This window comes from Syngnathus leptorhynchus, chromosome 14 (genome assembly GCF_054491065.1).
Source record: "Syngnathus leptorhynchus isolate UIUO chromosome 14, UIUO_Slep, whole genome shotgun sequence".
NCBI classification, from domain to species: Eukaryota; Metazoa; Chordata; class Actinopteri; order Syngnathiformes; family Syngnathidae; genus Syngnathus; species Syngnathus leptorhynchus.
Window position 1 is genome coordinate 9,652,693 of NC_141208.1, and position 22,147 is coordinate 9,674,839.

At 43.2% G+C, this 22,147-nt stretch overlaps 4 protein-coding genes and 1 long non-coding RNA gene across 7 annotated transcripts; 3 read left to right on the top strand and 2 right to left on the bottom strand.

The window, feature by feature from the left end:
• Positions 1-1,209: 1,209 nt before the first annotated feature.
• Positions 1,210-4,780, top strand: agxtb (alanine--glyoxylate and serine--pyruvate aminotransferase b). The gene is made up of 11 exons (XM_085929632.1): positions 1,210-1,521; positions 2,303-2,495; positions 2,573-2,637; positions 3,090-3,190; positions 3,280-3,350; positions 3,429-3,513; positions 3,597-3,695; positions 3,815-3,884; positions 3,977-4,072; positions 4,187-4,315; positions 4,401-4,780. Exons 1-11 carry the CDS (start codon positions 1,261-1,263, stop codon positions 4,506-4,508), a joined length of 1,278 nt encoding a protein of 425 aa, XP_085785758.1. The 5' UTR covers positions 1,210-1,260; the 3' UTR covers positions 4,509-4,780.
• A 148-nt stretch (positions 4,781-4,928) lies between these two features.
• thap4 (THAP domain containing 4) lies at positions 4,929-7,270 on the top strand. Of its 2 annotated transcripts, XM_085929635.1 has the most exons (6): positions 4,929-5,261; positions 6,089-6,242; positions 6,312-6,421; positions 6,495-6,598; positions 6,678-6,805; positions 6,891-7,270. In XM_085929635.1, the coding sequence occupies exons 1-5, from the start codon at positions 5,237-5,239 to the stop codon at positions 6,792-6,794; spliced, it is 510 nt and encodes a 169-aa protein (XP_085785761.1). In that variant the 5' UTR covers positions 4,929-5,236; the 3' UTR covers positions 6,795-6,805; positions 6,891-7,270. The 2 variants fall into 2 exon arrangements, with proteins under 2 accessions (XP_085785761.1, XP_085785760.1); XM_085929634.1 differs by having other exon boundaries at positions 6,678-7,270.
• bokb (BCL2 family apoptosis regulator BOK b) lies at positions 6,963-12,748 on the bottom strand. The gene is made up of 5 exons (XM_085929633.1): positions 12,464-12,748; positions 11,371-11,636; positions 10,978-11,106; positions 7,815-7,978; positions 6,963-7,738 (listed from the first exon to the last, which is right to left on the bottom strand). The coding sequence occupies exons 2-5, from the start codon at positions 11,591-11,593 to the stop codon at positions 7,613-7,615; spliced, it is 642 nt and encodes a 213-aa protein (XP_085785759.1). The 5' UTR covers positions 11,594-11,636; positions 12,464-12,748; the 3' UTR covers positions 6,963-7,612.
• A 3,371-nt stretch (positions 12,749-16,119) lies between these two features.
• Positions 16,120-20,327, top strand: elovl1a (ELOVL fatty acid elongase 1a). 2 transcript variants are annotated; one of them, XM_085930314.1, is made up of 8 exons: positions 16,122-16,427; positions 17,494-17,575; positions 17,655-17,845; positions 17,922-18,002; positions 18,142-18,198; positions 18,272-18,377; positions 18,456-18,595; positions 18,801-20,327. In XM_085930314.1, the coding sequence occupies exons 2-8, from the start codon at positions 17,515-17,517 to the stop codon at positions 19,128-19,130; spliced, it is 966 nt and encodes a 321-aa protein (XP_085786440.1). In that variant the 5' UTR covers positions 16,122-16,427; positions 17,494-17,514; the 3' UTR covers positions 19,131-20,327. The 2 variants fall into 2 exon arrangements, with proteins under 2 accessions (XP_085786439.1, XP_085786440.1); XM_085930313.1 differs by having other exon boundaries at positions 16,120-16,427; positions 18,272-18,595.
• Positions 16,682-20,475, bottom strand: LOC147046549 (uncharacterized). The gene is made up of 4 exons (XR_015068216.1): positions 20,336-20,475; positions 18,310-18,559; positions 17,899-18,022; positions 16,682-16,984 (listed from the first exon to the last, which is right to left on the bottom strand). It is a non-coding gene; the product is annotated as an uncharacterized LOC147046549 (long non-coding RNA).
• Positions 20,476-22,147: the final 1,672 nt, after the last annotated feature.

Below are 22,147 nucleotides of genomic sequence, written 5' to 3' on the forward strand. Positions count from 1 at the left end.
ACGGCCCCCACTTATTTACCAAAGGTCTAATTATTGACCAAGCTGGACACCGATAAGGCCAGCTCAGACCGCAACGCATGACATAACAGCACAATGACAAAAGGATGAGATTTCCAACCCTAAATAAAAAATAAAAAAAACGTTTGTTTTTTCATGTTGTGAAATAAAACCACTCCAAAGTCAAACGCAATTCGGACTTTACGTGAATTGCTCAACATTTTCGAGGCAACATAAAACTTGACAATTGTTTTGAAAGAGACGATAATCAGTGCTCACTCGTGGGTGTGTGGCGCGTTGCGTGCTCGTTTCCTCGCCGATTGGCTGAGCAGAGTGGAGCCTCCTCTCTCCTAAGCCAATGTCACTCCGAGTAAAAGAGCAGATACATGGGGATAAAAATAATAATAAGAATCAACAACAGCAGCTAATCTGAACCAGTTCTAAGGTGCTCCTGCACTGTGAGGGGAGTTTTCCGCCTTTTGAATAAACAGCTGGGAGAGAATGTGATTTGGCTGTGTTAATAAGTAGCTTTTTTTTTAATGAGAAAGTCTATTCTAGAACCAATTAACTGTCTTTGTAATAGTTAACCATCCTTGTGCTGTTTTACATGCGCACTATGGTGCTAAAAAGGTTTTTTTATCATATTATTTATAATAAATCTAGAAAGTTTAGACAATTAATTTAAAGATCAGTAGTATGAGATTGCATTAGATAGCGTACATGGCATTTGCCTTGCTCTGTTTTTCTATATTTTCCTGAATGATTGTGTTTCAAAATTGTTTTTAGATACATCAATAAAATAAAAAATGGCTTTGTGAATCTGAATGTCACTTTTTGAATTGAATTACTCAAGTCAATTATTTTATTCTAAATTGTCGAGCTGCCACTGTGCAACTTTGAGCCACTATGACACCATGTGTAGATTTGTGAGCTCTCTGATCAACTGTCAGAGCAAAGGAAGGTGTTTGTTTGTTTTGTCTGTTTGTTGTGTCTTTTCCTGATGATACATTGCTAAAACTGCTGATAAATAAGTTACTAGAGGCAAAATAGGCGGCTTTTGTGTTGACCCCTTGCTTTCTATCAAAAGTGCAACAGCTAGGTGTCAATATTGAGCGTGCAAAAGCCTACCCACCATCCGATGACGCACGCCGCCCCGTGCCCAACAGGTCAAAGACCCGTCCACTTCCCAAAGCTGGAGTCAAAACACGCACGGGGCTTCCAACTCAGCTTCAGTCTCAGGCTTCCCAGGACACAATAGCTACGATGCAGCGGACTCTGTTCGGCCGGAGGAGCGGGTCGCTGGCCCGGCGGGCGCTCGCCACCCTTGAGGGCCCGTTCGCGCAGCACCCGGAGCGGAGCCGCCGCGAGTCGTCCGTCACCATCCCCCCGCCGGCGTGCATGCTGCGGCCCCTCGAGGCACCTCTGCGCTACTTGTTTGGACCGGGTCCCTCCAACGTGCCCCCGCGTGTCCTTGCTGCAGGGGCCAAGCCCATCATCGGTCACCTGCATCCAGAAATGTATCAGGTAAGGAAAACTCCAAAATTGTCAGTGATAACTCGTGCTTAGTCATTTGAATTTTCACTGGATCAGGATCTTTGGACTCCAATCCGTTCTGAGTGGCTCACACAGAAAAGAAAATAATCTAGTGGGTCATTAACACAGATCTTAAATTGAAGAAATAAACAAAACAAAAACAAAAAAACAGACTTAGAAATTATGTACAAAACGAATGAATGTATTGCGCAGTAGTTGAATTGTGTTCATTATGTCTCCATTGATGATAGCCATTATATTCCTTTGTTCAGACAAATTGACATTTGTCAATTTGTCTGAACAAAGGAATATAATGGCTAATATATTGCGCCTTCAATTGAAATGTATTCACATATTGCAAGACTGGCATTCAAAACAGATTTTCATTTGGAAGATTAAAGAAAACTGTACTTTACTGTGCTGTTAAGTTAAATATAACTGAGCTGTAGTTTAAAAAAAAGTATTGCACCATAAATGTACAAAAACTCTAAATGAAAAAAAAAAAAGTTTCTTGAAATGGTAATTTCTTAATCTTTTGCTAATGGAACTCAATGCATAAAAAAGATATACATTTGTCTTAAATTCGATCCAAATTGCCTCAAAAAGTATCAGACGTGATTTTGCTGACTGAAACCGTGAGTGAAGAAAAGAAAATTCCTCCATGATTAAATCCTCTTGTATTTACCTTAAACGTTAAATATAAACCAAGCAGCGATTCTTTTGCATGCCATTAGATGAAGCCAAAAATGAAACATGTACATTTTTGTGTTAGATCATGGACGACATCAAGAAGGGGATCCAGTACGCCTTTCAGACGGAGAACAACATGACACTGTCCATGAGCGGCTCGGGCCACGCCGCTATGGAGTGCGCCGTCTTTAACACGGTGGAGCCCGGCGAGAGCGTGCTCGTCGCCATTAATGGGATTTGGGGCCAGCGTGTTGCGGAAATCGCGGAGAGAATGGGCACGTGTTTTTACACTCGCATTGACATGACTAACACTTTTGACTGTAAGTCGCTGACCAGTGTTTTTAATTTGTAGGTGCGAATGTACATAAACTCGAGAAAACACCGGGAAATTATTTCAGCAATAAAGAGATCGAACAGGTAAGAATGATCCAAGTGAAAGAAAAAATCCAGTGTCCAGTGGTGTTCTGAGATAGGAGTTTCATGCTTTCCCTGACCAAATTCATCATTTAAAACATCCATCCATTTTCTGAACCGCTTAGTCCCCACGGGGGTCGCGGGCGTGCTGGAGCCTATCCCAGCCGTCATCGGGCAGTAGGCGGGGGACACCCTGAACTGGTTGCCAATCAAATCATAATTCCTAATTGAAATGAACAGAAGTGTCATTCATGTAGCGTTTGTAAAGAATAGAATTATGAAATTAAACATTTTTTGCCATTTTTTTACATTGTTCCACAATTTACAAAAGATTATTTATTTTTTAAACTCCTTTGAATTTTTTTTATGATCTGCCAAACTGCTTCTTATTACGAAGTGATTTGAGTCTATTCACTCCGATCTGACGCAATAAACCAGCTGCCACATGTTTGCAGGCTATCGAGAAGCACAAGCCGGTGCTGTTCTTCCTAACGCACGGAGAGTCTTCTGCTGGCCTGTGCCACCCAATCGATGGCATTGGAGACATCTGCAGAAAGTGCGTCCCCTAGTGCCTTCCCCTGCCTCACTGCACAAATGCATTTAGGGCAACTTAATTATCCCCTATGATTCGTGTTCTCTTTTTAGACACAGCTGCCTCTTCCTGGTGGACACGGTTGCATCACTCGGGGCTGCACCCATTTTTATGGATCAGCAAAGTAAGATAGCACTGGATCAACAATGGTGCAAAATCTCCAATTGCCTTTTGAAATTCTTTCTCCTTGTGATGCGGTTAGACATCGACATCCTGTACACGGGTTCTCAGAAGGCCCTGAACGCACCACCTGGCACGGCTCCCATCTCGTTTAATGACAGAGCATGGTAAGGAAGGACCTTTCGCCAGACGCACCCAATCATGTCGATGGCGGGAACTCACCAGTGTCTCCATTTTGAACCTCGCACAGCCACAAGATGTTTAACAGGAAGACGAAACCAGTCTCATACCTCTTTGATATGACGCACTTGTCCAACTACTGGGGGTGCGATGGCAAAGAAGCCAGAATGTAAGATCACGTTTGGACCCACGAATGCAGCACCGCTTGGATTGATGAACCAAAACCGCCCTTCAAAATTAAGTTTTAGCCTACAAATGTATTTTACCGAGTTTGTGGCTTTTTTGAAGGTACCACCACACTGGCCCTGTGTCAGGTTTCTTCGCCTTGAGAGAGAGTCTGGCTATTCTGTCTGAGAAGGTAACTGCACTAAGTAGAGATTGATGGATTTCGTGACAAATCTTGCCCAACTAAAACAAAAAAAGTAGAGATTGCACTTTGTCGCCCTCTAGGGTCTGGAGGAGTCTTGGAGGAAACACAAGGAGGTGGCAGCCTACTTGTACAGAGGACTGGAAGACTTGGGCCTCAAACTCTTCATCCCTGACAAGGTGAGCCAGACAACAACACAAGTAAATTGAATTAGAGGAAGACGACAGAATAGGATTTTTTTATTTTTACCTGTGCATGCTTCCTCGGCATTCACTTTGTGAAATGCTCTGAAGGATTTGAGGCTTCCCTCCGTGACCACCATCACCATCCCCGACGGCTACGACTGGAGGGAGTTGCTGATGTACATGATGAAGAATCATCAGATGGAGATGACGGGAGGCCTGGGTCCTTCCATCGGCCTGGTGAGCATCTATTGGCATGAAGGAAATGGGTTGAAAGCAATGCAAGCCATCTGATTGGGAAACGGACACATTTTCTTTCCATTAGGTGATGCGGATCGGACTGATGGGGTACAACTGTGAGAAGAGTAACGCCGACATGGCCTTGCACGCCTTGGCAGATGCGCTGAAAAACTGTAAAAAGAGCAAAGCTTAACGAAGGAGAACATTCCCAAAGAGACCTTGGTGTCCACGAACAAAGGAAACGAAGCAAGGATTGATGATAAAGCATAATCCCGTAATTTGTTCGTTTGATTGTAAACTGATTGCAAAAACATGAACTTTTTTTTTTTGTTGTTTCTGTTTTGAGGAGCAATTTGGAAATCAGTGACAAATGATAGCAGACATTAAATGTGGATTGAATTGTCAATTTGTGGCATCATCATGTAGCACAAAAAAACAAAACAATAAATTATTGAAGACACAGCAGCAACAGGTTGCTAGAGACCAAATGGCTTTTTTTGGGGGGGGATCACTATCAGAAGCACTGACACACATTTCCAACCTAAATTATAAAGTTTGTTCTTTTCATTTTGTAGTAGTATTGTGCCCTTGCAGTACATGTATAACCTCTATTGTCCAATCAGATTGAAATGTTTATTAGTTGCCATGCCAACCTTTCTTTCTGGATTATATGAACAGAGTATAAAATGTATTCTTTAAAATTTGCTTTATTACAAAAAGAAAATCTGTAACATTGCTCAGGAGTACATAAAAGGGATCAATTCAAATTAAACAGATGTAATTGCTTTCCAGTGTAAACTACATTTCCCAGAATGCCCTGGCACACCGGAGGCGGATAAGGGCAACAGCACAGTCGTTAAAATTGTTGTTTTCGGTCTCTGGCTTTATTTCATTCTTAACTGAATTCAATATATTCACATAATGGCTTGTCCTGTACATCAGTCAGGTAGGACGTTTAAGTCTTTGTACAAATGTAATTAATACAATAATATTAAACAAAAACGTAGGTGATAAAGCACAATATGAGTGTGGAGTGGTTCCTTATTTATTACGTAATTGTATGTGCCTACAATTGATAAAATCGGAGAAATGTGGCTTTACTTTCATTTTACAGTCGATAAATCCAAACCTGTGTTGGGGCTGTAGACGAAACTAGCTAGCTGCTTAAAAACATCCAATCTTTGACGCAAATGTGTGTCCCACATGCTTGAGCTATTTGAGATTTAATATAAGAGAGTTCGTTGTCATTCGGCTTCGTTCTTAAGAATGAAAATTGTAACTTGGATGGTTTTAAAAAAAAAAAGTTTCACCTCGTCTGTCGGGTCATTGCAAGCTGCCCACAGATCTTCTTTTCTCGGACAGAATTGTCATGATTGGGACGATGCCACCCTCTGCTGAAAATTAAGAGCACTGCATACAGTGGCTGTAGAGCACTTTATTATTATATTCTCGGAGGAGAAAAAGTGTCTGTTTATTAAACTGCAGTTTGAAAAATATAACAAATAACATAACAACTAGCATAGGTCAGTAGGTAAATTATTTTTGTTCAATACGTCTGTAAGAAAAATAAAACAACAGTAATCATAATAATAATAATAATAAAACAGCTTCCTAATTTCAAATATTTGATGCCTCTCACGGGTAAGAAACTAATTACTTATTTGTTGACAGAAAACTACAATCAAACATTTCTTGCAAGGCAGTACAGTATGCGATCCATGTAACTAACAATTGATTTCCTTTACCACCAACCTGTTTTTTTCATATATATAGGGGAGATGAATCCCGCCATCCTGCCTCTGGACTGGCTTCTGGGTACCTGGCAGTCTGACGAACCAGGGGAGGGCTGCTTTCCCACCATCAAACCTTTCCGCTATCTGGAGACGCTTCAGTTCAGCCACGTCGGGCAGCCTGTCGTCAACTTCTCGTCGGTTTTCGCTTCCGGATTGGAGGTAGAGCCACTCAGCATTGACTTATTTCTTTTGTCAATTTTTAGGTTCAATGCCTTCCACGCCGACTCCAAGAAGCCACTGCACCGAGAGTGCGGCTTCATCCGGATGCAGCCGGGAACCAACAAAGTGGCTTTTATCGTGGCGCAGAACTCAGGTACACTGCTTTTGAATTTTTTTGACCAAATTGTGCTCCTTGGTCCAATGTAAATGTCAAAATGTCCGGGCAGGTCTGGTGGAGATTGAGGAGGGCGAGCTTATGGGCCAGCAGCTGAACCTGCACAGCCACGCCATCGCCAGAATATCCTTCGCCAGGGAGCCTCACGTCAAGGAGGTACAAAACCCAGACGGTGCAGTTTCGTAGGTTCCGATTTTGTATTGTTGACAGTTATCCACATCTTGATCTTGAACAGATTTCACGAGCGTTTCAGCTCCGTGCGGACGGGAAACTCGAGCAGAGGGTTTCCATGGCAATCGACACCCAACCACTCACGGAGCACTTGCGCATCACTTACGTCCGATCGTCTTAAAGCAGAGAAAGGTCACGATTATGCAAAATTATTATTCTTGAGTTAATGGTGAAGGACATGTCAAAAATTTTGTCACTTTTGTTTTTGTTGTTTCAGTGTCACTGTTCACTTTTCCTTGCTTTTTGGTCAGAAACCGGTTCTACTGCTGACAATAAGAAATGGACAAAACCAGAAACAAACTTTTCTGATGAAAGAAGCGTCTACTGTCTTGTCGTGTAACAAAATAAGGCCGAGCACTTTGAGAAAATTGATACATGACCAAAAAAGAATAAGCTGGAAAAAAAAATACAATATTTGCAAGATTTGGTCATTTATTGCTGAAAAACAAACACATTCTCGCACATAAATTAACATCTTCAAAGAACCCCACCCTAAAAAAACCCCGCAATAATTCCAAAGAGATTCTCTTGCACACGTTTTTCCTTTATACTGCAATGGCTTTTAACTGTTTCAAAAATAAAATCATAAATAATCTATGTACACGTTAAAAGGTTGCTGTGAATAAGTGCGTTGTTGGTCAAGTGCCTTGTTGGTCCTAAAATAAGCAAGACAGCGTTGCAAAAAAATAAATAAAAACGGATTCAAAATGTTTGCATTGAAGCAACTGGATCAAGTGGAGAGTCATAATACTGCAGTTCCTCCCCACCTCACCTGCAGCGTCTTGTTGCTAGACTCTGGATGAAGCCCAATCCCATGTGACAAAAGAGAAAAACGCTGACCAAGCATTGGCCCATGACCACCTGGCAGCGGTCCGATGGAGGAAAAAGCGCGACGAATCCCCCCCCGCCAGTGTCCTTTGAGTGAGCGTGGTGCAGCGGTCACGCTTCCTTCATGATATAAATGTACATGGAAGTGAGGAAGTATCGCAGGGAATCCAGGGCGGACGAGAGCCAGCGTTGTTCGGGGAAGAGCTCCCTCTTCACCACGCACTTGTTCAGTTCCAGCTGGAAGGAAGAAGGAAGCAGAGAAAAGTTGAACCACAAAGTTCACCTGGCTACAGCTGTTCAGGCTGTGACTGACCCATCCTCCGCGTCTTTTCAGCCACTGAACCAGGTACTTGCGGACAAACTGGCCCAGACTGTCCACGATGACGTGAACCGTGCCGGCGTGTCCTTGCTTCACGCAGTCTACGGCCAAGGCGCCGGCCACCGCGTACATGGACACCACCTTGCCCCACGTGATGCCTGCGGCGCCAAAAACACATGGTACTGTCTGCTCTGTCTCAAAGCAAAACAAAAACACTCAAACTGCGATGACATCACAGCATCAAATCCAAGGAATTCAGCATTTTTTGATTCAATGGTGCGTGTGCAGGCTTTCGCCACATGGGGGCAGGAGAGTAAACACTAGTGGCTATACAAGGAGACGAGCTTCAGCAATATTGACCTTTCTTCACAGAGGATCAAGACTCTGACTGATGTATTGTTATATTATTTGTTAGAATGTGATGTGTTACACCAATATTTAAGAGCAAATGTACGTTGCTTTGAGGATTTTTAGAATTTAGCTTGTGATTTCGTCCACCATGTAGCACATAGTAACCGGCCGTAATACACATATACTCCATTTTATTTTCATAGATGGCTATCTCGGTCACCAAGCAGTTAAATCCATGCGTGTTTGTTTTATGTTTAATAAAACACCGGCCTACGTAGGGACTTTGTTCTGGTAATTAAACTGTACAATGTGGCCACGCATTGGTGCCGATAAGAAATTGCTATTCAACTGACATGGCAGGAAAACCGGCTGCATTCCACGAAGCCAGTCGTGTTGAAAATCATTTGTCGATACGCTCAGCTGCTCATTGGTAGCAGCCACAGAGACGACAGCACTTAATGACATTAATCTGCGCTTGCATAATCATCTCCCCGACGCTGACCCACAACGGCGGCCTGAACCAGAGGCCGGGCGAGCTTAAACGAGATAAGCGTCCGTGAAAAGCGTCAGACCTCACAGAAGCCGGCCGAGAATAGAGAGAAGATTGTCAGGGATAAAGCCAGCCCGGCGGAATGGAGATAGCCACGGGCAGGAAACACTCAGCATGTCCCCGAATACTTTGCATTTGTTTTCACTGACAGTCGATGGATTCATTCTCATCGGTTTCTCACTCAGCATTTGTTTGTTGTTTTATTCTTTCAGCAATTAAAAAAAAAACATATGTTAACAGTATTTATGCAAACAATTTGTTGATTTATTGTGAATAATAAATAGTCAAATAAACAATCCTACACACCACTAACGTTTGTAGTCAAAGAAATAATTAGCTAAGATTAGCAAGCGATGATACGAACGCATTTAATATTTCTTTGAATACGTTAAGTACTTGCACACAAAACTCCACCACTATTATTTTACAATTAGTTATCGTTTTCATTCACCTTTTCATTTTTTTATGTTTTCCTGCTAATGAGAATACTAGTGCAGCTTTTTTATTTTCATTCCAAACGCATTTTCACTGAATCATCTTTTGACTTGACCTCCAAGCGTACCCTTGGTGTTCCCTGTAACGGGAGCAGCCTCTAGCTACGCAGTGAGTGAAACCAATCAATGTACTTTGAAGAACACTCTCATCACTCAGTGGAGCTCAAACTCGTGACAAGCGAGACAAAACGTACCCAGAACAAATCAAGCATAGGTTTTTTTTTTTTTTTTTCTCGTCTATTTTTGTCTATGTCTCAAAGGCTCCCAGAAGTTGACCAAGTTTGCTGGCGGAATGCTCTCCCCTTTCAAAATGTGCACTTCCCTGCTCTCACCTCCCAAAAAGGCAAAAGAAGTGCAGATGAATTTCAAAAGGTTCCTGGCAAGCCCGCAAGGTCAAAACACCGGGAGCCGGCCGGGATGGATAAAAATCATGTGACCTTTTAAAAGTTGGACATTTATGGTTGGATGGAACAGAAATAGAACGCCGCCATCAAGAACAAAATGGCGTGATGATGACAAGTACGATTTGGAAGGAAAAGGGAACAAGCCCTGCAAGTGGACTGAAGTCATTATTCAGCATTTCATTAATTTTGCTTTCAACATAATGGTTACAATAATATCACATAAGCGTAGCGCCGCCGTTTGCTCCGGTATGTGTTTGTCCAACACGTTGACGTCGATTTGGCGAGCGGGATTGCACTTGAACGGGTGCGGCCTTCTCAAAAGGTGCAACGCCGGAAGGCATTCAAGGCATCACACACGGGTGGGGCGCAACACGTCAAGACAAGACGACGTGCGCTCACTCGCTCGCAAAACACACAGACATTTCTTTCAAAAAATGTTTAGGATGTAACAATGCTTTTGGTTACATTACTTTTGATTTGATCAAAGCCACAAATCACATACATCACACGAGACTAAGGTTCAAATTAATGTCAGCGAATTTGGAGAAATTTGACGGGTTGTTTTGAAACATCATATTTTTTAGGTAATTGTTTCCCCCCCCCCCCGGCGGCTTGGTGGCACATTGGGTAGCACGTCCGCCTCCCAGTTAGGAGAGTGCGGGTTCGATTCCACCTCCGGCCCTCCCTGTGTGGAGTTTGCATGTTCTTCCCGAGCCCGCGTGGGTTTTCTCCGGGCACTCCGGTTTCCTCCCACATCCCCAAAAACATGCTTGGTAGGCCGATTGAGCACTCCAAATTGCCCATAGGTGTGAGTGCGGATGGTTGTTCGTCTCTGTGTGCCCTGCGATTGGCTGGCAACAGGTTCAGGGTGTCCCCCGCCAGCTGCCCGATGACGGCTGGGATAGGCTCCAGCACGCCCGCGACCCCCGTGGGGACAAAGCGGTTCAGAAAATGGATGGATGTTTTCCCCCCAGAATGTTGTTGAGGGTAAAGTTGTAATATTATGAAAATAATCTGGAAATCTAAAAAGGCATGTCTTTTCTAGATTAAAGTCAGACAAATATGAGAATAAAGTCCGATATTTCAGACCCCAAAAAGATTTTAGAATTGACATTGTAGTATTCTGAGGATGAAGATAGATTTATTTTATTTATGATGTATTTATTATATATATTTTCAGCATTAGTCAGAATACAACAAGAATTTAAAAAATAATCATGTTCAAGAGAAAATTGGTATTTTTAAGATTGAAGATATAATGTTAGAATCAAGTTTTTTTTCTTTTAAATGTATATTTTCAAGACAACATCCTAATACTATCACAAGAACAAAAGTTGTCCAGCTGTTGACTGGCGTACCTGTCGAGAAGATCTCGGTGGCGACGCCGATGAAGGCGTCGGAAACCATGGTCTCCATGGCAACAGAAATATTGAGCTGGCGGGCCACATTCCTGTACAGGCTGGGAAGGATGCGCTCCAGCTCATCACCTAGGTAACGTGCACAAAATACATCACATCGCTGGAATAAAATTTCATTGGCCTCACGGGTTGGACAAAAATTCAGCAGAAAGAAAAAAAATGTCTCATACTTTCAAGTTCTAAATATGACATAAAGAAAGTTATTAAGTGATCCCTTTTCACTCCTCAAGACGAGTCATCGAGGAGATACAGTTTGAGGAACTCACAATCTTTCTATTTGGGATAAGCCCTCGAATGCGTCACATTTTGCTAAATTTGCTGGCGAGAGCATACCCAGGCAGACGAGCACAACGGAGACCTCGGCCAGGGCGGCGCGGCAGGGGGACAGGTTGAGCTCGCTCTTGGACCACGTTAGCCCGTTCTGGTTGAGTCGGGACAGGATGAAGTCCCGGCACAAGGCTTTGGCCTGCAACACCAGCTGCTTGTCGCTCAGGGATCGGTCAAACACCTCCATGACCTCGGCGGCGAACGCCGACGACCTGCGAAGAACCTCCATCACCGCCTTTGGGCGACTCGTTCGGGAACTGAGCTCAAAGGACCTGTCGCAAGAAGAAGATGGAAAACTGGATCAGTTGAGAGGCAGTGGTGTGGGAAACGTTCTCAGTAAAGGTTACTTTTTGAAGCACGTAATCAATAAAATAACAGTTACTATGGTGACACTTTGTTTTGAATCACGAAGGAGAACCTCCGCTCGCCCTTCATTTTTAGTGGAAGCAAATTACATAATAGGCTGGAGGCGCTTTTATTGTGCGGGCACGGCAAAATCACGCTGCTCCGGCTGCTGCTGCTGCTGCTTGTCTCGCATTATGCAACGTGCAAACAATAATAAAATAGCCGGGTGGGTTTGTTGGAAATTAAGACAAAATATTGTTTTTGAAAAATATACAAAAGACAAATGTATAAAGACCGAGTTAAAAAAAAAAAAAAAAGTCAAAATATAGCAAATGATCAAATAATAATAAAAAAATACTTCTTTCTAAAGATAATTTGATGGTAAAAAGGAACTAAATATATTTTTCAATAAATTCATTGGTAAACAATATGAAACAATTAAAAGAAGACACATTCAAAATCATTGCACACAAAATACATAAAAATCAATAACAACAAAATATATTAGCAATGGAAAAAAAACAACAGACATTTTAAAAGATGTTCTGTGTCTTAAATTAATGCGTTAAAATTTTAGGGAAACGCCATTATAGAAATATGATTAAATGACAAATACATCAAATTAAAAGACGTACCTGTACAAACGCGTACCCATGCAGACAAAAACACACAAGTGACATTCGCAAGAGTTTGCATTTAAGAAGCTTGTTGCATGTGAAGAAAGCCAAGCGAGAAGCACGCTTTGAAGTCTTACCTTCCACATAACTTGTCCTCGTCCACGTCCACTCTAACCGGACTTTGGCCCTAAATATTCCGAAAGTGGGAAAATCCCGTCACAAGCAATCACCAAACCACAACACGGGTTGTGTTCCTGCTACTGCTGCTGCTGTTGCTGCTTGGCTTGCTCATTGCTGCACGTTCCTTTCGCGGACCAATGCCCTTCCGCTTCCAAACAAAAAAAGTAAAAGAAAAGAAGACGTCTCAAGTTGCTGTAGCTATGTACCTGTTGTTCCACCTGGGTGCGCTCCATTCACTGACTGGAAACGGCCGGCGGACCGGTCGGGCGGCCCACAAACGAACACACCCTTCCCACGCAATGTGACGCACGCACAGGGCCGCTTTTGGAGAATTTGATTGGATTTTTCCACGATTCTGATCAAACACAAAAAAATGCCAGTCTTGGTCCTCGGATGGAATCCACGTTTGCTTTATTTTTATTATGTTATTGTGTAATTTTAGATTTTATTTTATGTAACCACTCACTGGTGGCGGATATTCCAAATAAGGTGCGAACGACGTTTTAATCCGTCTCTGTCAAGTGTCTAAATTTAGCTTTACGGGACTGAATCTGTACGTAAATAGCTTCACTTAAACGGTTGTTAAGGCTGACAGTCGATATTTGTGGGGAAACGCTTCCACGACATGAATACGAAAACAAATATTAAATATTCAAAAGTGGAAGTTGTTATGACGTTCTGTTCATAATCTTGAAACGTTGTATGACGGGTGCGTCATCGTAAACCCAGGATTTATTGTCCTCAAGACAAAGTTAGGTTTTTAAACTCAGTGGTATTTAAAACGGGGTGAGAATTAAAAACTCGGATCAGGTTTCAAGCGGCTCGGTGGTGCACTGGGTAGCACACTGGGTAGGACGTCCGCCTCACAGTTAGGAGGGTGCAGGTTCAATTTCACCTCCGGCCCTCACTGTGTGGCGTTTGCATGTTCTCCCCGAGCCCGCGTGGGTTTTCTCCGGGCACTTCGGTTTCCTCCCACATCCCAAAAACATGCTCGGTAGGCCGATTGAGCACTCCAAATTGCCCCTAGGTTTGAGTGCGAGTGCGGATGGTTGTTCGTCTCTGTGTGCCCTGCGATTGGCTGGCAACCAGCTGGGATAGGCTCCAGCACGCCTGCGACCCCCCCGTGAGAACAAAGCGGTTCAGAAAACGGATGGATGGATGGATGGATGGATGGATGGATGGATCAGGTTTCAAACCGGAGTTATTAAAACAGGATTATAATTTCAAACTACAGTTAGGAATGTAATTAGGGTGTCGAAGCCAATTTTAGGGTTTCAATTGTTGGGTTAGGGTGTTTTTAAATGTGTCCACTTGGTGTTAGTGTTTCTCACTAGTTTTCCTCAACAATACATCAGCGCTGTACTGAGCCAGTTTCAGAAGTTGCTGGTTGATGCAAACAAGATAAACGCCTTTCTAATCATTCATTTTTATCACATTGTGGTCATTTTAATTCAATCAATTGAAATACCTATGTTGGTTCCTTTTATATTTAAAATCAAGACAGTTCATTTGAAAAGTCATTCGTCTGAGTATGATCAGAAAGCAATTATACTGAGGGATTATCCTGTACTTTAGAAAAGGCCGACAATCAAGTGTTAAACCTCTTCAACACAAATTTACCGTGGGCCACATTTGAATATTTTCCCAACTATTACAATGATTGTTTTTGGGGCAGTGTGTGGAGGTGAAAAAAATCTCTCTCAAGATACACAACACCACATGACAACTACATAATCTTTTAGACATCGAATCGGGCCCTTGCAGATTGTTTTCATTTTTGGTATGTGGCCGTAGCCCGCTTTGCAGTAACACTCAAATTCACTTCCAAGCCAAACATTAATCTTGTTTTCGGTCAACCCACACAAGTAATGTCCGTGTCACACTGACGGAATTTATAAGGTCAATGTGACGCATATTAGGCAATTCTGCAAGATGTGAATTCGCCTGTGTTTTTAACGGGATCCATTCATGAATTTTTGCAACTTAAGCAATCACAATGATGCCATGATTGATTAATTGAGGACGAGTGGGAAGGCTTGAGGAGCTCGAGAATTCTTTGCTGGTTCTGCAAAACTACGGCTGATGAGCAAATTTGCTGTGCTGTTTTGTGGCATTGTGCTTTCTCGATTTGTGTCACAGGACCAGGAGGAGCAAAAACTGTTGACTACGCTTTGCCCAATTACTCATTAAAGTGGTGGTCACCTAGAAGGTTGGGAAAAATTTCCGGTGTGTTTCGCCAACATTGAAACTGGGCTCATAAACATACGCAGCAATAGAGTTTCACTGAATGAACCAAAAACGTGCAACATAGCTGAGAAAAATTAAAAACAAAATTCTACTCTCCCACTCAACTGGAGTCTGGAATGAATGAAATGGCAATTAAATCATTACGTCTTAAGGAATATGAACTCAACACAGAGCAATCACAGCTTGATAATTACTAAAATTCCATTCCGATATTGGATGTAATGTAACGCTGTACACAGAAAATTAAATTGATCAACCACCAATTTTAATGATGCCGTGGGTCAATGTGACCCATTCAATAAATGATTAAAAACACATGTCTGACAATCAACAGTAGTCCATTTTGCTGATTTGTACATGAAAGCTACAGGCCGATTTTGGCAAATGGCCGCCATGTGTAAAAAAATATAAACAGTGACGCCTCCCACTCTTGCACTCGCATGCTCACATACCACTCGTGCCTGCTGTCTTTTTGTGTTTGGGGGAGGCCACAGCTTGTAATGTACAAGGCGGGCGGGTAAGGGAGGGGTGGGGGAGATCTCTGATCTTGGGGAACTGGTTGGACCAGAGAGGCGGTGGTGGGGTGGAGGGGGGAGAACTCCTCACCGGGCTGGACGACAACGACGTCCTGTGCACTGTATCACTGCTGACATCATCAACACTAACATGTGTGTCTTTACTGTGACTGTGTGTGTGTGTGTGTCTGTGTGTGTGTGTGTGTGTGTGTGTGTGTGTGTGTGTGTGTGTGTGTGTGTGTGTGTGTGTGTGTGTGTGTGCGCGCGCGTGCATGCACGCATGCGGTCATGCATGCGTGAGTGTGTCCATGACTTAGGCTTTGAGGATCACAAATACTCCACAATTGGTTGGAAAAGCAAGCGGAGAAATCTTGACCTAAAACATCACCTGAGATGTGCTCAAATTAAAACCCCCAAAATGGTTTGAAATTATAATTAGAAATTGGGAGCCACCCTTGAACCTGAACCCCTAAACCTGGCTTGAATACCTGAAAACCCAGAGTTAGAAAACCTAGCCCATCTTTGAAACCCATTTCTTGAAACCCAATTTTAAAACCCTATGCCAAGGTTTTAAAATGCTCATTTGATACTCTAAAACCATCTTAAAGTCCTGAATGGAAAACCTAACCCTTGTTTGAAAACATAAATCTGGCCCGGAACCCAAATTTTGACTCTCCAACCTGCGTTTGAAGTCTACATTTAGGGGGAAATGAGCATTCTTGTAGTAAGTGTGGCTTTATCTATCGATCGGAGAGCCCTTCCCACGAGCCCATTGAGGAGGCTGGCCAATCACAAGCAGGCAGAGTGAGGACAGGTAGGTGGAGCTTCCCATTGAAACAGGGTGTGGTTCTGAAACTTGCCTGCACTCTACTACTTCCAGCAGGGCTTTAAATGGAGCAGAGTGCTTGGCCTGCCGCGCTAATCTCAGTCTGATACTCACTACCTCGCATCTGGAGTACCCCCCAGCTCAACCCCAACCCCACTTCATCTGTCTCTTTGGAATATATGCGTTGGGGACCCGGCGGAGCTGGAGCCGAGAAAGCGGCGCTGCGGTTTGGCCGCCTTCCACCTATTGCTCCTCACTGATTGTTTTTTTAGGGTTTGATTGCCTGAGCGTGCGCCCTGGCTGTTACAGGAGCGAGAGCTGAGGACTCAGCAGGTGAGTCACAACCCGGATGGGATGCACTTTTCAACATCTTTGCTCACACTTCTTCACCTTGTTCTCAACTGAACCGGCAAAGATGTTTTGGTGAGCAAAAATGTTCAACATTTTCACGAAACAATCTTTTTTAATTTAAAGAAATAAAATGTGAACACATGAGGAAAAAAATGTGCTGATGCAAAGTTTGTAAGCAGTTTGAATGAGTGGATGAATACTTAAATAAATAAAACAAAGTCAATTCATTGTGAAAAGATTAGATTTAATGCACTTGAATGCATTCAAGAGTTTAGCATTTGTTGATCTTGAATCTGTTGAAGTTCTTTGAGCAAATGGTGATCCAACCCTTGCCCTCTTTCCATTTTGCTGTCGGCATGCCTGATTGATGTTCTGGCAAGTCGTAGGCTTTGGCTTGCGTTCATAACTCGGGGTGGGAGGGGCTGGCCTTCAAAGTAGCCTCCACAGTTGTGGTTCTTTTCCAAAGCGTGTGTTGCGTACAAGTTGGTATTCGCCACTTTCCAAACATGCCCCTGGTGTTTATTTGGCAATCGCACGCCCTGAAAAAAACCACCGTCACTCGACTCCGTGCTTTGCCTCACCTGTCTGACTTGCTCTATTAGTCAGCTGGGGAGAATTTCATTGTTCTCCCCTGACGACATGAATGAATAGCTCGCTTCAAATGCAGCTTTTGTGAATCATCCCATTTCACTTGATCGGCGAATAATGTACCGTATTTTCCTTGATCCATGCCAGCATTGTATAGTGACGGGCAGAGAAATAAATACAAGGCTTGAGATGGCAGAAGGTGCAATGAACACCATATCAACTTTTAGGTTCATCTCAACAGGCCCTCGATTTCACACCAACAGTCAATTTGTGATGATATGAGTGGTGTGGGCGGAGCTAAATATTGTGATTTCCGTCAATATTAGTGCCGTACATTCAGTCTTTTTAATGTAAAATATGTGCCTTGGGGCACCAAAGGTTGGAGAACGTGAGATGCCCACTGTTTGTTTAGGTGAACGGCGAAACACACAGCGGCTTTGATTTTGGCGTCTTCTTTCAGGAAAACAGGAGAGCAGTCACCATGCTGCGAGACGTCGGATCCAATATTTTGGAATTCTACAACGACCTGCTGTCCAAATGCGGTGAGTTGCGCGATCTCAACTCGCTTACCAACTAAATCAAACAACCGCGACGACGTCAACATGGCCTTGTTCTTTCCAGACACCCGGGTCAAAGACTACCCGTTGGTGCACTGTCCCCTGAAGATGACCAGCCTCTTGGTGGGCTACGTCATCTTTGCCGTCTACTTGGGGCCTCGCCTAATGGCCAACCGCAATCCCTTCCACCTCAACACGGCCATGGTGGTCTACAACTTTGGCATGGTCGCCCTCAATGCTTTCATCGTGTACGAGGTATGAGAAACCCGCTTCAAAAGGCCAATTGGCTCCATTTGATGTGAACTCACTGCGGATGTGTCTCTGCCTCCAGTTCCTGATGTCCGGATGGGGCACCACATTCACGTGGAAATGTGATCTTATCGATCCCTCCAGTAGTGCGCAGGCGCTTCGGGTAAGGTGGCAAATCTTGAGCTTAAACAAAAAGCAAATAAATAAGTATTTTTATATATATATACACACACACACACACACACACACACACACACACGCACACGCATCAACTCAAGAATGCTTCCCTTTCTTTCCCTCAGATGGTGCGAGTGGGTTGGTTGTTTTTCTTTTCCAAGTTCATCGAACTTCTTGACACGGTGCGCATTAGTGGGATTACTAGTTTTCTTATTCTGACATGACATAACTGATTCACAGTCGACGTCATTTCAGGTATTCTTTGTGTTGAGGAAGAAACAAAATCAAATCACTTTTCTCCATGTGTTCCATCACTCTGTCATGCCCTGGTCGTGGTGGTGGGGCGTCATGCTGACTCCTGGTGAGGACCGGTTCGCGCTCGCGTGCTCTGTTGCCGACCGCAATTTGTCACAGCTGACCCAGATTTTTCCCATTGCAGCCGGCGGGATGGGCTCCTTCCACGCCATGGTAAACGCCACGGTCCATGTCATCATGTACACATACTATGGCCTGGCGGCAGCCGGGCCGCGCTTCCAAAGGTTCCTGTGGTGGAAGAAGTACATGACCGCCATCCAGCTGGTAGGTTGTGCAGGAATCAAATTCAAATCATAAAGACAATCAAATCCATTTTCTGAAAAGTGAGTATGAATTTAGACTAAATTTATCATAGCAACATTTATGGTATCGGCAGAATCCAATTCAAGTCATCCCCATTTTTTGAATATGAATTTGGTGAAATGGAACAAATCAGTTGTGTGAACACATGTTGCATTGTTTCCGTCAGACGCAGTTCATCGTAGTGTCGGTGCACATCAGCCAGTACTACTTCATGGAGAAATGTGACTACCAGATGCCCCTGTGGATCCACATGATCTGGATGTACGGCATGCTCTTCTTCATGCTCTTTTCCAACTTCTGGCTGCAGGCCTACATCCGGGGCAAACGGTTGCCCGTTACTCAACTCAAGGGTGGGCGCGACCGGGCCCCGCCCAGCCCCCCGCTGGCTAACGGCACCCACCAACACAACGGCAATGCCAACGGCAACCAGAACAACCGCCACGAGCACAACCACACGAATGGCAATGTGCAATTGAGCAAAGTAAAGGAGATCTAATTTTTTTGGGGGGACCCTGAACATGTCTCAACGACTCTACCGTACTACTACAGCTATAGAATAACCAATTCCTTTCATATCCATCTTCCGTTACGTGTACTAGTAAGACCTTTGTCCTCCTCGTAAGACATTTCAGCACACTAGTAGAATAACTAGTATAAAAAAATTTCTGCTACTAGTGACACTATTGGCCTACTAATCCTACAATTAAAGCTTCCCTAGTAAACTATTTGGCCCCACTAGTTATGTGTCATGCACTAGAAGCCTCTTGGACCCTACGACCCACCGGCCCCTCGTAGTTTGGATCACGTAATCAGCTTTCTAAAGTCCACAACTTGAAGTTGTCCAACTGGTGTGCTGAAATGTCCTTATTCAGTCGTTTATTTGATAGGAGTGGACTAGTGAACTCCTGTGTTGCACTAGTAACATTACTCAAACTTTTTTTTTTAACCCTGAAGGCATCTATGGAAAGCCAATTGAGCAGCCTTGATATCCAGCTGTACTCGTACTTTCCTGTCCACATTCGCAAGACATTGGCACCAGCACCATAGTGTCTTAGTCTGAGGACAAAGAGTGTACTTGTACACTGAGGAATAAAGACTCAAAATGGCTTTGCTGACAGTCTAGTCTGTATTGATTCACATTGTTGGGACATGTTATATGAATGGCTTGTTTTGTTTTCTTTTGTTTTTGTCAGTGATCTTGTGTGTTTTTGTGGCCTCACTGTGAAGTTTGGTGCTTCATTTTCTCACGGGTTGTGTTCCTTCATTGCGGATTCGCACTCCGCTAGTACCACGTTAGGCCGACCCCAACCTCGTACCATGCCGTTTTCACTGAAGACTAGCACGTGTAAATAACCTGGAAAACACTTTTCATTTGTACATGTTGAATTTATAGATTTGTTGTTTAATTATTTATCTTTTTGAAATAAACACATTTTAGATCGCAAGGTCGGTGTCATTTGGCAAGCAGTTGGTGGTTTGCACTTTGTATGGAGGAATAGGTCCCTTTTTTTTTTCTAATTATACTGATGAATTCAGCATATATTTGCATAACTGACTAAAGGCCAGAACACAAAAATGCTTCATACTCGACATTTGATTCTAGGCAACTTGTGACTTACTGTGAAGTAATTTTATTTCCCCTCACCTACAGAAAGTAAACTGTTAATAAATCTGTATTTGATATGAAATTCAATGACTTACCTGAGTGTTTTATATTTTATGCATTTCTTTTGCCCCTCCATTTAAGACTTTTTGAGTCCATACAGACGATAAAAAGGAAAAAAAAAAAAAAGTTTTAACTCACGAGACAGAACGATCAATCACGGCTTAGCCGTTTTCTGGTTTGGTCATGTGACGTTCGAAAGCCGACTTCTTAGACACTGATGTCATTTTTAGTCGACAGCAAGTGGGAAAACAGCCGTAGCTTGAGATGAGTAAACACGGGTGGATTTTGTAATGTAATTCATATTGCGCTAATGGAATATCATTACCATTGTTCTTGAAAAACGAGCTTTGAAACCTTTCCATGATCGATAAGTATAGCTGAACCAATCAGAGGACGTCACAGATTAGAGTTGTCCAAGATGTGATTACCGTAATGTTTTGACTATAAATCGCGTTTTTTTCTTAGTTTGGGGGGGGGAAGCGATTTATACTGAGGAGCAAATTATATGTGAATTTTTTCAAACATTTTCAAAACGAAAAAAAAAAAGGGAAACCGCGGTAAACGAACCGCGATGTAGCAAGGGATTGCTGTAATTTGAATTTCAAGTGACGTCAGCAGCGTGGCGGTTGTTTACATAAAGGACAGAGATTCGATCACGGGATGACGAAGATGACTAAGGGCCCCACGTACTACCGGCATCATTAGCGACTTTGTGACACGGAGGACGAACAGTTTGAAGGATTTAATGATTTGGAGTGACACAGAAGGTTTGAAAAACTATTATGGCTTTTACGCACACCCGGTCCGACTCGACGGAGCTCTCTTTTACCTCCGTGGATGGAAGTCGGGGGCCGGCGCTCGGCTGGGTGGCTGTCCGGGGACGGTGGATGGGGCTCGGACATGGCTTTTACGCACGCCCGGTCATATTCTACGGAGCTTTCTTTCACCTCCGTGGATGGAAGTCTGGGGCCGGTGCTCGGCCGGGTGGCTGTCCGGGGACGGTGGATGAGGCTCGGACATGGCTTTTACGCACGCCCGGTCCTATTCTATGGAGCTCTCTTCCACCTCCGTGGCTGGAAGTTCAGTAGTTGTTGCCTCATGAACTCTTGTTTTGTTAAATAAATAGCCGTTCACCAAAACCACGTCTTTGCTTGTACTTTGTTAACGCTGCAATATAGTTATATACTAGATCTGTGGAATAACGACGAGGCTGACGTCAGGGCCCACGCGCGGCGTTGTTGACAAAGGGCGAGGAATTTGATCGATGGATTTAATGATTTGGAGTGACACAGATGGTTTGATAATATTGTTGTAATATGAGTTATTTGAAATATACTTTATATATCATTATATGGGTCTGTGGAATAATTAGAAATGCAAATCACGATGAGTCCGACGGCGCGTGTATGTGGCATTGTTTACATAAAGGACGATCGATTGATTTAATGAATTGGAGTGACACAGATGGTTTTATAAACGTGTTATTTATGTAATAGTTATTTGAATAACTCTGAATGTTACGTCAGGCCCGTTCTCAGCTCTTCGTTTGTGTTTGTCACGTTAGCATACCTATCGTTTAGCCTGTTGTTGCTCGTTCATGTCTGTTCTTGGTGTTGGATTTTGACAAATACATTTGCCCCAAAAGTGCGACTTATATATGTTTTATTTCACTTTATTGTGCATTTTATGTCTGGTGCAATTTATACTCCAGAGCGACTTACAGTCCAAAAATTACGGTAGTTAAAGTAAAACCTGACACGTAAATTGGAGTGTCGAAAACTATATTTGTGTGAAACAGTTGAATATAGAAAATGTTTATCAGGACTGAGCTAGCCATCACAAAACTA